This window comes from Xiphophorus couchianus, chromosome 21 (assembly GCF_001444195.1).
Source record: "Xiphophorus couchianus chromosome 21, X_couchianus-1.0, whole genome shotgun sequence".
Taxonomy (NCBI): Eukaryota; Metazoa; Chordata; class Actinopteri; order Cyprinodontiformes; family Poeciliidae; genus Xiphophorus; species Xiphophorus couchianus.
In genome coordinates, this window is record NC_040248.1 from 4,360,479 (window position 1) to 4,377,077 (window position 16,599).

Sequence of the window (16,599 nt, forward strand, 5' to 3'; positions counted from 1 at the left end):
AACATTGTCAATTAATGTTATTATTTATATTATTGTCATTGTTCTCACTAATATTTGTATGCTTATTATTAGTAATTGTTATTTTTGTTTCTAGTTAACAAATATTTCTCTTAGTTTTGTTTTATAATTATTATGATTATTATTATTTTATTTTTTATTTTTATCTTTATTGTTGTTGCTGTTGTTATTGTTATTACTACACCAAGCAGAGGACAACCAATAAGCTCATGTTCCACTACAGTTCTCCACAGGTGATTGGTGGAAGCTGTCATCCAATCACAATTCGTCTTGAAAGTGGCGTCTTGGTCAGTTTGGATCTTTTTTTTCACCTCCTCGAAACATAAATCTTAATAACTACCCTAATGTACCTTTAGAAGCACGATATACTTTTACTTGCCAAAATGTTTCTTTTCCATTGCCCTGTCAGGCTAAGTTAATGGCACTTTTAGAGATGGAAAGAAGCTGAAAGTGTCTTGTATTTAGTCGTCCCAGTGGGAGCTAACCAGCGTTAGCATTTGGGCTAGCATGACAACCAGTGGAATTACCATAGTCAGTATGTTTCCTTCTGATTTTCATTGCAGCGGGTAAGTTGAAACTAACACTTGGGGTGATTTCAGCCGTGCGTCGGCTTTATGTAATGTATTTCAACGGTGGATAACATAATTTTAGAGTTCAGGGTCAGGGTAAGTGAGCTAATGCTGCTAGCAGCTGTGTGTCAGCTAACTGCGGTGTCGATGTTCCTTGTGCAAACACAGCCGTAGGGAATCTTTGTTGGTCAAACTGTCCCTAATTCCAATATAAATGCCTCTCAATCGAACTCCTAGTGATAAATATCACACATATGGATTTGATAATGCGAATGTTGGTTAACTTTTTGCTGTATTGTCCTGAAATTCACATCAGTTCTCCGTATATGGCGTTGTGTTGGAATGTTCTTTGTATTGTTGCAGCAAAACTTATTACATAGCCCAATTCAAAAACTTATAATCATGATTGTTTAAACTTATATACAAGGATTGAATAAGATTTTGGAAAATGAATAAAAATTTCTTGACCTACTGAACAAATTTGTATTTTAATTTTAATGAATTTGTAATCTTATATTTTCAGTTTTGTGGTTTTGTCTAGTCATCCCCTATCCTTTTTTTGTTAAAAGGCCTCTACTATGGACTTTAGAAGAAATCGTGTTGCTTCCAAACGGATGATGATGTCGCCTCTTAGTCTGGATCATGATGGTTTCTATGGCAATCGTCAACCACTCCTGCAGGTTATTTGCATTTTTAATCAATGTTCTTTGACATAAAGTACATACGTTTGAACAAAGCTCTCCAAAAATCAATAACTGGTTAATGTATTCCCAGTTTGGGCATCATTTTTGTTTACCTCTTAAAACCCAGACTATTGTGAAGACAATAAAGAGCTGTCAGTGAACCCCTGGCTTTCACAAGAGTTAGGGACCACTAACTCTTGCTTAAATCCAGCAGCTTAAATCCAAGAATACAGTAAACTCATCTGAAACACTTATAACTGCTTATGTTAATTGTTCAAACACCAACATTTACCTCAATATGCTTTGATATTCACATTGGAAACCATCTTACCACTACAGCAGTTGCTAATGTGTAATAATAAAAATTGGAATGAATGGCTCTCCAGGATTGGCTGCTTTGCGAATTTAATCATCGGTATCATTAACCAGCTCCTAGTTTCAACCCAGGACTGCACCGCATTACACAGAACAATGATCCATTTTACCACCATTCACACCAACTTTAAATCTTTTCTGAAAGTATTTGCAGAGTTGCCATGATCTCCATTTTCTTGTTAAATACCTTAAAATCGATCTAGTGAGTACTTACAGCAGGTAGGATAGACCTTCCAACCAGAGCTTTTGTTTCATTTCTTCGTCCACACATAACTGTGATTCGTTTTTCCTGGTAATTTTGCTACGTACGAGTTTATCTTGGTTGTGTTGACCCACAATACCCTGCGGTGTATTTGGTTCACTTCAAGTGGCCTGTGGTTTTTGGCGGACCCGGGTCGTTTCTTTGATCTCCACCTTTGTTCGATGGCACATTCGCATCAGAGCCGGACTTTCTGTGCAAACGAGCTGGAGTTGGATTCAAACTAAACATTAAAGGGACACAAGAAAGGACTGAGTTTTTCAGGTTTAAACAGACCCAAGGTGGTCTCCATGCCAAGTAAAGCAGGTTTTAAAGAATGTGTAATTAATGAAGACTGATTAATTTAGCTTCAACCTTTCTAAGTATGATATTTTGAATTGAAGAAGAGAAAGTACTCTGAATTTTATGGTTCAGGTGGGGGGGGTTATATTCTGCAGGAATGTAAGATAATGATGTTCTGCCATCAGTGAAAATTTAGATTTTGAGACTGTACAGGTGAAAATTCAGACACAGAAAGAAAAGCTTTTGACTAATGTACTAATTTGAAAGTTACCAACCAAATTAATATTTAGTTGCTGTCCAATGACAGAATTGTTTACAATACACAATAGAAAACAGGTTGCTGATTTAGAATTGAGCTTCATTCTGGTTCCAACTAACATCTTTCAACTCCTCACTGAATGGTTCAGCTGCTGCAACATAAATTCAAGAAGCATTCACACATTTGTCTTGCTTATTGACATGTTTGTATTCCAGATTAATTCTCCAATAGCAGAATACTAAGTAATGTTTGTTGCTTTTTAATAAATGTTTTCATTTTTGGGAAGGGCACACATTGGGACCTATGTTCATCTATCCATGTAGGTCTGTCTGCTTCCTGTTTGCATTCTGTAAGATTTTGCTTCATGATTTTAAATAACTTTCTGTAAGGATTCTGTTGTTGATAACCTTTGCTTTCCTAGAAATGTTGTGCCTCAATGAAAATTCCAGGTAAATATGAAAGGTAATTTTATTACAATATTTCATTAACTAGTTGCACTGCAGCAGGTAACTATTTTGATTTACTATTTGAATAATATTTCACATTTAAAGTGTTGCTACTGCAGAAATATTGGCCATATATTCCTAGAGTAGTTTGTTTATTCTTTTTAAAAAATGGGGCAAAACAACAAACTTTAGAAATTCGAGTTTTGGAAATGTGGGAATGACTTAATGTATTTCTAAAAATTCCTCTTTCTAAATATGGAATATGATGAATTAGTGAATTTTAATTTCCAGCAGGCATTTTTCTTTTGATCCGTTTGTGTCCCGTTGTTTTTGTGCCACTTGGTGGCGATATATGATGGACATTTGAATCAGTTGGGTAATAATATAGGTGTTGTCTAACTTTCATAATGTAAAATTGCTAATAGATATAGTAGTTTATTATGCCAGGTTTTTATGGGTTTACTTTTGATTTTTTTTTCTGACCGTGTGTATAGTTTTTAATCATTGTTAGTTTTTGCACAATAATATGTTGGGAGATTTACCCTGGTTTTGCTTTAAATATGTATTTATTTTTAAAATCAAACTCTAGTAGCATCCTGGTAAATAACAGCATAACATCCCAAGTCTGGAAAGCTGGAAGTTCCGATCCCATCACCAGCATCATTTCCCCTCCTCCTCCTGTTTCCCTCGCACCCCAAGCGTTTCTCGAGCGCGCACGCGTGCGAAGCTGCGTGGGAATGGCTGTTTGTGTGACCGAGGGGGCTGGGCCGCTCGGAGCGAGCACTGAGCTGCATGAGTTTGTAATGTCCGCCATGTTGGCCATGGCGTATTGAACCGGGCAGGAACAGCGGAGCGCAGGAGCGAGAGAGACCGACAGACGGCGACTGAGACCCGGGCCTGCCCGGCTCTGTTCGCGCTGCTAACCGGACCTGAACGACTGCCCTCAGAACCGACTCTAAAAGAGACCGCGACAGATTCCTCAATGAGAACTCGAAGCAGACGTGTTGTTACTCCAGGCAGTTCCCAGAGATTTATGCTGCATCTTTTATTATAAGAAATGAGTAAACTGTCGTTTCGGGCGCGGGCGTTGGATGCTTGTAAGCCCCTGCCCGTCTTCCGCTGCGAGGATTTGCCCGACCTGCACGAATATGCCTCCATCAACCGGGCGGTGCCGCAGATGCCAACTGGGATGGAAAAGGAGGAGGAATCGGTATGTTATTCTAAAAGGCGATCTGCCGCCGCTGGATTTCTTTGACAGTGTTTTTCGGCGCCACAATGTTACCTGCGCAAGCTTGTGCAAAATGGCCGCCATTGCTGCCGTTTTGTGCGCACGACAGATCTCGACGAAGGCTTTAATTTACTACACTTTACCTACACCAGGGGAATCATAATATCGCTATATTGTGGTGTTTTACTTAAAAGTAGTGTTTTAGCGGTCTGCTACGCTGCAAAGGGCGCACGAAGGCACAAAGAAGTCACGTGACTTGTGTCGGCGCCACCATTTTGTTGACTTTTTGCTAAAGGCGGGCAGAGGCCTTGGTTTGTGTGCAATTCCGCTGCTTGAACAGCAGGGGGAGACAGTGGGCCTCCGCCTCGGTTTGACATCTAGGAATTGGTGTGTTGACAGTTGCAGCCGTGCCATGTGTGCTGTACTGGGTGACTTGGTGGAAAATGCTGGCAGAAACGTCTTGAAATCTCACATTTAATGTTAACGTGCTGCAAAACTTTATTCAGCGTTTATTTATCGACTTATAAAAGCGGAATTTAAGCTTGCATATAGTGTCTTGGACTTAGTAAAACCAACGTGTAGGGTGTTGTTTATAGCGATTGTAATTTGTGATGGTAATTTTGCACAATATATTTTTTAAAAACGTTTATTTGAAGTTTCCATTCATGTATTTCAATTATATTTATAATTGTGGTTATAGATGGATATATTTTTAAGTGGTGGTAGGAATATTGGCTTCAACTGGCTGTTACCCATTTTCAGCTTCAAGTAAAATAGTTGATCTATGCTTGGGGATTTTGCTAATTTCATATATCTAAATTTCTTATTGTAAAACTTTGAAAGTTATTTACGTTTGATGCTTAAACTTAGTCAAAGCCTGCAGAATATTCTTTCATATAAACTAGTATTGGCTGACCCCGATTATTGGCTAAACTAATTTTCACCCAAAATTATAACTGATTAAGTTAGTATAATGGGTTAGATGCATGACATGATTTACATGTCATGAAAAACAATTTGTAAAAGGGGAAAAAAAATAGTACTGGTATTCTTCTAAATGTGTAATGTATGATAGTAGACTGTTAGGAAATTGGATAGAAATAGGTAGTTCTGGGATTGATTATTAGTATATTAAAAAAATGCAATAATATTGCACAATGTGCATCACTGTTATAATTAGCCTCTGGGTTTTAGCATGTCAGCTACTAAAACAAACGCTGGATATGAAAATCGAAAGCAGTTGGAGTTTATCTAACTGGCCAAATAGGTTATTGGCAGACAGTCTGTGAATACATGGCACTTAAAAATATAATTGCTTCATCTGTGTCAAGTAGGGCCATTTATTGAAGTGATACTCAAACAGACTGACAATCTGAAATGCCAGGCAAAATGTGTCGTCATGACAACCGTCATAGTTTTGTAATGTTAGTCCTTTACAGTTATTTAATTACTTTAATTATTATTTTAATTACTTTTGGGGCTGAATCCTGATACAAGTTGTGTTGTTGTCAGTTGCTATGGTAACGAGTCTACGTGTAGTATAAAGCTTACAGAGCGCAAAAGAATGAGTAGTTTTGAGTTATTATCCCATTGCATAGCACTAAATGAATAATATCTACATCTCCAGGTTTCACTTTAACGGACTAGTTCTACCGCTGCAGCGGCTATGAACGGCAAGTAAAAGAATAGTCTGATTAGGTGGCGAAATAAATTTGTGGTACAACCTCTCGTGGCAATCGTTTTAAAACATGTTTCACAAATTACCTAATTTTGTTTGACATCCTCCATATAAAATCCAAACTGTTTCTCTTTGGAACTAGATTAGTTCATCTGATTTGTCTTCAGTTACCGTCTCATTCACGACTCGCCTCAGACTCTCGCTGTCACCATGTTTGTTTTCTCCATGCAACGTGATTGGTAGAAAATTTTCAGGTTGGGAGTGGGGAGGGACTATTGATACATTCATAGGTTGTAGGATAAACCAAACTCGCAGTGAATTTGATGGCAAAAGTTTATTATTTCAAGGACAATTTATACTCGATAGTTGCGATGTAGCCATTTTAACTATTGTAAACAGAAAATATCACGATACACCTAGTATACTCGATACATCGCCCAGCCCTAGTACAGGCGTCAAATTTTAAACGAGATTATTGACCTACATCCACATGTTGCCCAGTTATGAGGTCTTTATTGGTATTAAAATTTTTTTTTTTTTTCCAAGTTAGAATAACTGGAAAAGCAGTTTTCCAGATGTTTTTATCTCTATGCTAGTTTTTATATAACCTATGTTTTCTATATAAATATTTCATAGCATCACACTTCAGTTTTTCCCCAAGTCAATATATTTTGGTTACTGACATATTCAGAGAATAAATGCATAAAAATGAAAGACAAAATCAATTTTTTTCAAGATAGATTTGTGGTTACAAACATTTAGTTTATTCATTTTTTCACATGAAAATAACAACATTTTGATCCAGTATGGTTTGTAGGAACCTTGTTGTCACTTTAACAGCTGGGAAACGTTTGTTCCTTCAGTTTCATTTCCACTCTGAGCTCGGAGACTTCTCCTTTGGGATGCCACAGCAGACAGAAACACAAGGAAAACACTGACACAGTGCAAAGTCAGCAGAAACCCCGTCTCACCCCCACGCTGGCCCTCTCCCACCTACTGTACACATCCACACGGTGTCATTACATAACAGTGTGACAGAAGAGATAAAGAGGGCAGTTTTACTACAAGGCAGCCACGGCTTGGCTCCCTGACCCACATCCTCTCCAGCAGCAGCGGGGTTGTTTCTATTCTCAGTCAGCTAAATGACCGCACGTGGAGCTGAGTTACTTTGATACTAGTTAGACTTCTTAGGCACTTCAGCAACTGATTAAAGGTGTTAGATGATGAAGCATTAAACGAGAATATCCTAGGGTTAAGACTTTATTTTTTTAAAGATTGTAGGTCCCAGTTATACTGAATCAAAAGTAAATTCAGTGTATTTTATGGAAAATGTTCTATTTTCCTGTCACTATTACCTTATTGATTGACCAATCCAGCTGTTTGTCCATATTTCCAACTCTGCCATCCATCCTTGGTCTGTCTGCTCCTCCGTTTATCATCTATCCATTCATCCTTCTGTCCCTTCACCCATCTATCTGTGTCCCTTCATCCATTCATCAGTTTCTGTCCATCACATCATCTTTCATCTATTCGTTTGGCCATCATTCAGGCATCTTTCCGTCAACACATTTTAATGTTTCCAGATTCCATTTATAGTTTTATATTTTATCCATGTATGGATGAAGGGAAAACGGACGTGAACCCAACAGTGAAACTAGTCCTTAAAATAAATTTTCGCACACAAATTACATACAACATTTTCCCATTTATGTCCTGCTCTGTGATATTTGCCTGTTACAGTCAAAACTGGACGTCTTAAGGAAAAATTGCTCATGCAAGTTGGTGATGAAGTGGAAGCATGCTTCCATGGTGAGTTATGTAACCGTGGTATTTCCTGTTTGGTACCAGTGAAACTCGGCTCCAGCCTGAGGGAACAGAGTCTGGTATCAGTTGGACCGTGTTTGTGTTCAGCCAGTGATGCTACCTGTTTTATTTCAGTCAGGAAGCAACAAACCTCCATAAATGAAGTTTTCTGTACTTTAAATGCTGAAATATATCACTGTCCCCAAGACTTCCTCGGCTTCTCCTGGCTGGCATGCACTGGAAACACCGGCAGGAGGCCACATTTCTGTTGCCATGGCACCCTTTACAAGTCTCATCCATTTTTCTTGGGTATATTTATTACTAGGAAGGTGTGATGTGAAAAATAGATTGTACTTCCAGCCTATCTGCATTTATGACTGAAGAGAAAAATGATGTTACTGCTGCTGTTCCAGGATGTTTACGTGGAAAAAATATTGAACCTGTTGGTGCGACACTTCTGTCAAGGGAAACCTTAAATATTCTTTTTTCTGTTTAATATATACATCTGTGAAAAGACCAATGATACCAAAACATGTGATATTTACGTGTTTTTGAAGAATGCAAGAAAGTATTTGTCCTAGTAGATTGTTGCTTCAGGCAGTATAATTAGAAAAACTGGGCTGTTTGCTTTTCAGGCCTGTGTTCCAGTGGAAACACTTGATGCAATACTAACTTCAAGGAGTTTTCACAGCAACAGTTTCACATGATGCAAGGATTAAAGGAAAATTGCCTTTGAAACCACAGAACATTCTCTAAGGCCTTACATTAACGCTATGTTCTAAATCAGTCATTGGCATTGGCTTAATTTGCTCTTTTAAGGCTAATTGCGATCAGTATTTGCAATATCAGTCATAAAGGAGTGTGGACACAATATTTTATACATTATATTTCATTTTCTATGAGTTCAAGTTCTGCATATCAATACCAGTTTTTGTCTGTTTGATGGATTTTCCCTCCATAGCTAAACTTGATGTTTATCTTTAAAGGCTGAGATGACAAAGCTCACAGATAGGAGGTGGGACGTGTGGAGGGAAAAAAATTAGCTGTTTATTTGTAAGTGCCCTTTATAGATTCTCAAGGTCACCTTTATATTATGTACGCTCAAAACAACATTATTATTGGAATACATGTAAAATATAGCCAGAGGTGTGTTAGTTTGGATATTCGAAAATCTAATCAGCTGTGTTTTGAGACGAGTCTCTAATTTCTGATCGTTTAAAAATCTCTGGATGATTTGATGGAAACATGTTTGCCTTGTTAGCTCCCTTGTCGTGTAGTCATTGTTGCTAATAACTTGCGCTGCTGGGTAACATTGTTGCATAACTGAAGGGAAGATCCAATTTAATCTCTGAATTTTCATTCTTGTCATCTACTAAATTGCAACTCTATACTAGAAAGCTTCCATGAATTCAAAATATTGTGGTTGTTTTTTGAAAAGCTGCATTTGAATTCGGCTGCCGAAGTATGAGAGCTGTTAGTTTAAATGCGTTTGTTTTCACTGAAGCAGCCTATAAACGTCTCGCTCATTTTCTCCTGTTTTCAGACTGCAGTGCAGATGAGTTGGGATGTGTCACTCTTGGATGTAAATCCAAACGATGAAACTGTAGCTGTTGCTACTAAAATTAACCACTTGAGTTTTCCTCCGTATTCCATTCACAAAAGCCCCTAATCTACGCTCGGCAGAGGAAATCCCTGGGCTGTGAAGCGTGGTGAGAATCAAAGCTGAGAAAGATCAGGATGTGTTTCAGGTCAAAGGAAGGTTACAGTGCCTGGCTGAAACTCGCCACGGCAACTTAAGCTTCATTGTCTTTTTACATGCACTATTTATGCTGGTAACACTGGTCTGAAACCACATGGTTTACCTGCTTGTTGATTTGTGAGGTTGGAATAAATGTTGTTTAATTAAAAGATAAAAACACAAACTCTCAGATGTGTTGGTTGAAACCTGGTGGTTTATTCATCTCTTCCTTCCCTTTATATTTTCTTAAATTTCTTTAAAGCTGGCTGTGTTGATTTTTATTGTTTGTACTGTTTTTTTATTCCAATAGAAAATGAAGCCTTTCCCAGATTTTCTCCACATAAATGTTAAATCCCATATCTCTAACCTTTATCTGAAAGAAAAGTAAAATACATGAGGGAACATAGTACTGGTTGATGTGTTTACGGTCTGACAAATGGGAAATTTAGTGTTTTTTCTGTAGAATGAACCTAAAAGAAATGATGACGTCTTTATCTAAAATGGAAACAGCGTTTTAGGGTTCCAGAGGGAAAATGTTTATCAAAGAGTATTCATGCCTGTTACTACCCTTACTAATAACCCCAAACACGGCATAAATAGTGACAACAATGGCGTACCACACGTTTGACTAATAGTTTACTAGTTTTAGAATCAAATATGACACAAAAAAACTCAACTTCATCACTTCACATCAAAGACACTACCTAAGTTTTGTTGTTTGCGTTTCTTGTTTACTAGTAACCCGATATGGAGGCTTCAAGCACATCAGGTCCCAAACTCAATGTTTAGTACCACTTTTAGGTTTGGGGTAGTAAAAACAGTGGGCTTTTTTGAGGGGCCGGGGGACTACTTGGATGGTTTGTCTCCTTTAACACATCAGGATGATACAAACATGTTTGTCTTAACCTGTAATTTTCGACCTGATCTTTTAGAGTTTTAGCCTGAATAATCATGTTTGGTTAATGTGTTTGTGTATTTCTGAAACTGCAGTGAATATTGACAAACTGATGGAGCAGCAGATGAATCTGTCTTTGGCTTGTTCCTCAGCCAGATGTTACACATACTGAGTGCCTGAAGTGTAAAATTGCACTTTGGGATCAAATGATTTGAGTTTAATTTTTATAATTGTTCTGCTGATCCAAGATTGAGCTTTGCAATATATTGACTTGCTAAAATCACCACTGTAGCGTGTGACATTGCATTTTAATGCAGTAGGTGATTATATTTCCAGTTCCAGTTGCCTATTCCCTTCTCAACTGCCCCTCATTCAGTTTTATTTAGATTTCTTCCAAACCACTTTCTCTATAAAGCTGAAAGATGGTTTGTGGACGAAGATGGATCAGCTGTTTTATGAAGTATTCCTATGCCATGTACATTTTTGTTGTAGGGCCCAAAATCCCTAAGCTAAAAGCCAATGCAATAGTTTTAACATAAGAATGGCCTTTTTTCTTTTATTTTCCCAATAATGTATTAGATGAAACAGAGTTACATTTTTGTGGACAACTGTTAATTGTTGATCTTGAGTTATGGTTTTATTAAAAGTCTAGTGTATAATTTTTTACATTTTTGAGGTCAATTGTTTTCATTTTTGGGCATCTCTTCTTGGCAACAAGAACAGGGTGAGATTAAAAGATAAGATGCTTCTTGTGCCATACTGTTTTTTCTTGTTAATATCAAGATTTTATTTGTCTGGGAAAAATCTCATTAAAAAACAAAACTGTCCATCAGCATCTTTGTTTGCAGGCCAGATTGGCTCCATTCTTAAAACTGTGACTGGGCTTTAATAAAGCCATTCAGAGGGCCACAAACGGCCCCCAGGCTGCACTTTGGCCACATTTCCTCTCTGTCACATCTAAACACTTATATGCATCAGGTTCCTACCATGTTACTAATGGATTCGATGATTCTCGTCTAATCTTTTTCAATTTGACTCAAGAAGCTGCTTAATTTTGCTGCTGAGGTGAAACATTGGATTTTTAACCACTTTCCAATCGATAGAAAACTACTTGGCTAAATGCTGACCCACATTTACTTACTTAATGCTGACCCACATTTGCGAATCAAGCCAGGGAACTGGTTGTGAACAGCGTGCGACGTGTAAAATGAGTAGGAGCTTTGCGAGAAGATTTGTTGGTGCAAGATTGGCCCAAAATCACGGCGGCTGTGTCGGCCATCTGTTGCATAAAGCTCAGAAAAGCCCCAAAAGACTCCAAACTACAACTTAAAAAGCTGCTTTTCACTTTCCCAAGGCATTAAGAGTGCCTTCTCAATGTTTATCAATCTATGTGAGTTATATTTATGAAAGGTGGTCTGTTAAACATTATGAAAGTAAACCAGGAAGTTTGTGTTTTAACCCTCTGTTCCCTTCCAGGAGCACCATCTCCAGAGAGCCATCTCTGCGCAGCAGGTCTACGGAGAGAAGCGGGACAGCATGGTCATCCCGGTCCCCGAGGCGGAGCGCAACATCCCGCACTACGAGCTGCTCTACCCCGGGGACTTCAAAATGCCAAAGCAGCTTATTCACATACAGCGTGAGTAGCAGGAGGAGGGCCCGGGGTCAAAGTTCAGCTCTGAATCAGGACTTTGGTTCAGATGTTCAGTAGTTGTTTACTGATAGATGGGGACTGATTAAATAATTATGAAGGTTTGACAGACTGCCAGTAAAGTTCAAAAATGTGGGAAAATATTAATATTTCCAGGTTTTATACCATAATTTAGAAGTTACATCTGTCTCATCTATTTATCCCTCAACTGTCTGCCCTTCATTCGTCTTATTCCAATCTTTCTCTGGCTTCCAGTGTGCATTTGTCCCTCACCTATCTGTCCTCCATTCATTCATGTCTTCCGGTCCATCCACTGGTTTTCCTCTGTTCATCCTTAACCAGTCTGTGCATCCTTTCATGCGTCCTTTGCACACATCTGTCACCCATCTTCTGTTTGGTTTCATATTTAAAGTTTGTGGAAACTAGAAATATCTGCCGTAATTTCACAGTAAAATGAGCATTTTGTGCTTAAAAATATAATTTAAAAAAAGATGGACTGGGAAATTTGGGACGTCAGGCCTGGAAAAGTTTGGAAATTTAACAGCATGAATCTGACATTTTGAGAACTGCAAGTGCAGACATGTTGAGTCACATCCATCTGTTTCAAATATTTAGATTTTTTTTCTTTAAGGTGACTAATACATCTGTTTTTTAATTTCAGATGCTCTTAATCGTTTCTAACTGGAGGTAATAATGTTCCCTGTGTTTCTCCAGCTTTCAGTTTGGATACGGAGCTTCCGGACTACGACCTGGACACAGAGGATGAGACGTTTGTGAATAAGCTGAAGAAGAAAATGGAAATCACGCCGCTGCAGTTTGAGGAAATGATCGATCGACTGGAGAAAGGCAGCGGACAGCAGGTAAAAACACAACACTGCTGGTAGCACCCTGACCTGGATTATTACAATCACTTTAACGGGTTAATTAGGGGTGTCAACCTGGTACCAAAAAAGTGTACCCAAAAAATTATGACAAAAGTTTTGTTTTGTTGTAATTGGAAGTCATTGAACGCAGCACAGGAGTATGAAACATTATTAAACCCAAACATTATTGGTGCAATGTGGCCTCTTATAGCAATCCTGAGCAGTTGATTGGTCGGCGTGACTGAAAAGAAAAATGTTTTGTGGTAATTTGACTGTAATCTGATTGTTTTTAACATAATTTACCTGAAAAGTGTCACAGGGCTGATCTCTCCTCTTCCTCTGCAGCTCGTCAGTCTGCAGGAGGCCAAGCTGCTGCTGAAGGAGGACGACGATCTGATCAAGGAGGTGTTTGACTACTGGAGCCGCAAGAGGAAAACCTGCAAGAGCGGTTCGCTCATCCCCACCGTCAAGCAGGAGAAGAGGGACGGCTCCAGCACCAGCGACCCCTATGTGGCCTTCCGCCGACGGACTGAGAAGATGCAGACCAGGAAGGTTGTACAAAAGACTCTAGTTGCTCTTCTGGGTTTTTGTTACCGTGGTAACGTGCTGGGATTGACGGATAGGCTTGTTGACTACTCTGTTGTCAGAATCGGAAGAACGACGAGGCATCGTACGAGAAGATGCTGAAGCTGCGCAGGGATCTGAGCCGCGCCGTCACCATCCTGGAGATGATCAAGAAGAGGGAGAAGGTTAAGAGGGAGCTGCTGCACCTCACCCTGGAGGTGGTGGAGAAAAGGTCCGACTGGCATCAGAGCCTGCTTTATTTATACGTCGCATAGCTGCCCTCAGTCAGTTGTATGTGAAACTAAACACCTTATTTTTCTGAGAAAAATGTAGAAGAACAAGTTGGCTTAGGAATCTTTCCCGTCAGGAAAGCAGTCAGGTTGTTTCCTTCTGGCTTTCAGCTGCTATGTTTTTTTTAGATATTAGTTTTTCTGTCAATCAGCTTGTTTCCATCTTTCCATCCATGGTTTGTCCATTTATCTATCATCTCATCAGTCTGTTTTTATCTTTTCTTCCATTTTCCAATCCAAACTTCTTTTGATTTTTCCACCTCTGTTCATCAGTACCACAACCTTTACATCCATCAATTTTTCCATGTATTTGTTTATCGATTTATTTGTTTTCCCATCGTATTCCCATCTATCAGTCTATCCGATTTAAAATTTGTAGGTTTGTCTTTGTCCTTCAATCCATGTTTATATATTTGTTAAAGCTTTTGCAGCTTTCTTATTAAAATCCCGCCGACTGCAGAAGTTTCTGCCATAAATTCTCAGTGAACTTCAGTATGTAGAAACATTCATAAGTTCTCATAATTTCATATAAAAATGCTACTTGAATCTAAATATTACTTTCAAAGGATTTTTGATTCCCAGTGGTAGATGGATGAAGCTGTGTATTAATGGATGATTAGGTGGTTGGTTTTTGCCCTACTGGCTCCTAACAGGTTAATTGTTTTACATTAGCAGCTTTAATCAGGATCTGTTACAAGTTTGTGGAAGTTTGGGAATCAGTGCTGACTCTTAACTCCTGCTTCACTGCTCCTGTTAATTGTTGGTTTACTTCTGGAATCTTGTTTCAGTGTAATCAATTTAGAGTTTGTTTATTGAGCCTTACGTTCAGGTCTCTGAGCTCATTTCCTCTCTCCTCCTGGGGAAGATTTCTCCTCTCCCTCGTCTCCAAGGCTCTATCATAAAATGTTTACTTTGTATAAAAACAATATTCTTCCCCTGACTTCCATTTAAGTCGTATATATTTTTCCTCCCTCTGCTGCGATCCGTCCACACGTGAAACCAGAATGAATGTCCTCTGAAAGCAGCTGTCAGGCGCAGCGTAAATTGGAGCCGTCTCCTTGAAGTGGCTCTGATTCGTAGTGACATTTCAATTTCCTGCCGTTCCCCCGATCCGCTTCCTGTCTGTGCATCACAGCTAGTGTTCCCTCCCTGACCGCAGCACTCTGCTCCCATTAGACGCCCGCTCTGCCCACCACTTCATTATGGGATGCTTGTAGAGCGCCGTGTTCTTGTTGTTGGCACCACTAGGAACAGGAAGTCCTCCTCCTCCTAATGTCCTTGGTTTGTCTCTCTCGTCAGGAATGTGATGCCTGACTTTGGCTCAGAGGTGATGGCAGAAGCTCAGCAGCGGGCACTGGTGAAGCCCGTCTACACCATCCCCATCATCCCCCTGTCCAACAGCAACCAGTACCGACACCAGGACCACCACATGGACATGAAGGACTATAAGAAAGTAAGCCAGTCCACCTTCACCGCTCTTAACTTCAATTCTACTGAATTGAATAATTGTATATCTTTAGCTTTTATCTTTATCTTTAGCTATATATTTTCAGCTGATTTTGATTATTAGTCATAGAAAATTTGAGCAATAAATCCAGAAATATGATTTTTATGACCTACATTTGAGCTGAGGAGAGTTCCAACAGACCTGAGTCAGTAGTTGGTCGTCTCTGTAAAGACCTAGTTCGCTTTGGGAGAAGGAAAGATGGCTGACTTCACGTCTCAGTGAAGTCAGCCAAAAACAAGTGAAAAAAACTTCACTTGTTTTTTTCCTTATAATTAAGGAAAAAAATAAAGAGCTAAAGTGGCATATTCTAGTAGTTTCCACCATATTCTAGTACATGAAGTCGCTGCATAACAAATGTTAACTCTTTGGTTTTTACTCATCACTTCACACAACAGTACCTACTGGTCGCTGTTTTGGTTTGTGCTGACTCAGTCCCACATTTTGGCATTTCTAAATGGCAGCCAAGTATGAATCATCAGCGTTCAGTAAACACTTTATTTCAGAACAATCATTTCAGTTTCCGTTTATTTTTACTCTAAAGATGCAAGTTCCATCATTCCTCCTTGAAGAGCGATGATGATAGAACAGGGTGGAGCAGCAGCATGAGTACCTAGGGATTATTTGCTGCCTAATAACTACAGGCCTCCTGTTGGGGGTTCAGTTTCCTCTTGTTAAATTCTCAGTGCGCCCATGGGCAAGGCACTTAACCCCAGTTTACCTCTGGATCGGACGAGCTGCATGTGAATGCCCGCATTTTTCTGAATGTGATTAGTTTATTATAATACTTCATCTGTGCTCCTGCATGTTTAGCTTTGAGATGCTATTTTAGGCTTGAGTTTCTTTGCTGATAGGCTAACTCCTGTTAGCACAACTTGCACACAACAATAGTGTTTTCCATTGTTCTGTCAGATCGATTTTTGAAGCAAAAATTAACCCCAGTGGGACAAGAGAAGCGGCTTTGTCCTCCATCGCTGTTACTGCCACTTGTACTTCAAATTTACACACATACCAGAACAACATTTCTGGCTCCTGTCTCTTTTGTGTATAAAATATATATATATTTATTTATATATATATATATTTATTTTTATTTTTTTACATGTTAAAATTAATATAATTAATCAAAATTAACACATTTGGTGATATTGAACACTATTTGAGACTTATCAGAGACTAAAATATTTTTCTAACTTTATTCCTCATTTGAAACTTGACCTGCTAGTAAATATATACAATTATAGTAGTTAATTGAAACAGTTTTGGCCTCATTTCTGTAAGTGTTATTACAAAAGTAAGTCAATGTGTCACTTGCACGTTCTTGAGGCTTTCAATGAAAACCTCTAGAAATGATTTTGCTGTTCCACAGAAGCTTTTAAGTTAGTGTTCATTACTGCCTTTTCCATAGATGCAACGAAATAAATGAGAGCAAATCTACTTTTATGTGCCAAAATAAACATGTAAAATGGTTTCAAAGTGCAGACATCAGGGCATTTG

General features: G+C 38.8%; 1 protein-coding gene across 2 annotated transcripts in view; it reads left to right on the top strand.

Moving 5' to 3' along the window:
* Positions 1 to 292: 292 nt before the first annotated feature.
* The window catches only part of LOC114136850 (enhancer of polycomb homolog 1-like), a 32,974-nt gene continuing 16,667 nt past the window's right edge, over positions 293 to 16,599 (top strand). Inside the window, exons 1-7 of one of the 2 annotated variants that reach the window (XM_028005198.1) lie at positions 293 to 584; positions 1,157 to 1,267; positions 11,710 to 11,869; positions 12,596 to 12,741; positions 13,090 to 13,296; positions 13,392 to 13,540; positions 14,898 to 15,051. In XM_028005198.1, coding sequence (XP_027860999.1) covers positions 1,166 to 1,267; positions 11,710 to 11,869; positions 12,596 to 12,741; positions 13,090 to 13,296; positions 13,392 to 13,540; positions 14,898 to 15,051 — 918 coding nt within the window. In that variant the 5' untranslated portion in view covers positions 293 to 584; positions 1,157 to 1,165. Of the gene's footprint in view, positions 585 to 1,156; positions 1,268 to 3,619; positions 4,102 to 11,709; positions 11,870 to 12,595; positions 12,742 to 13,089; positions 13,297 to 13,391; positions 13,541 to 14,897; positions 15,052 to 16,599 lie in introns of those variants that run through there. The other variant, XM_028005196.1, reaches the window with a different exon arrangement.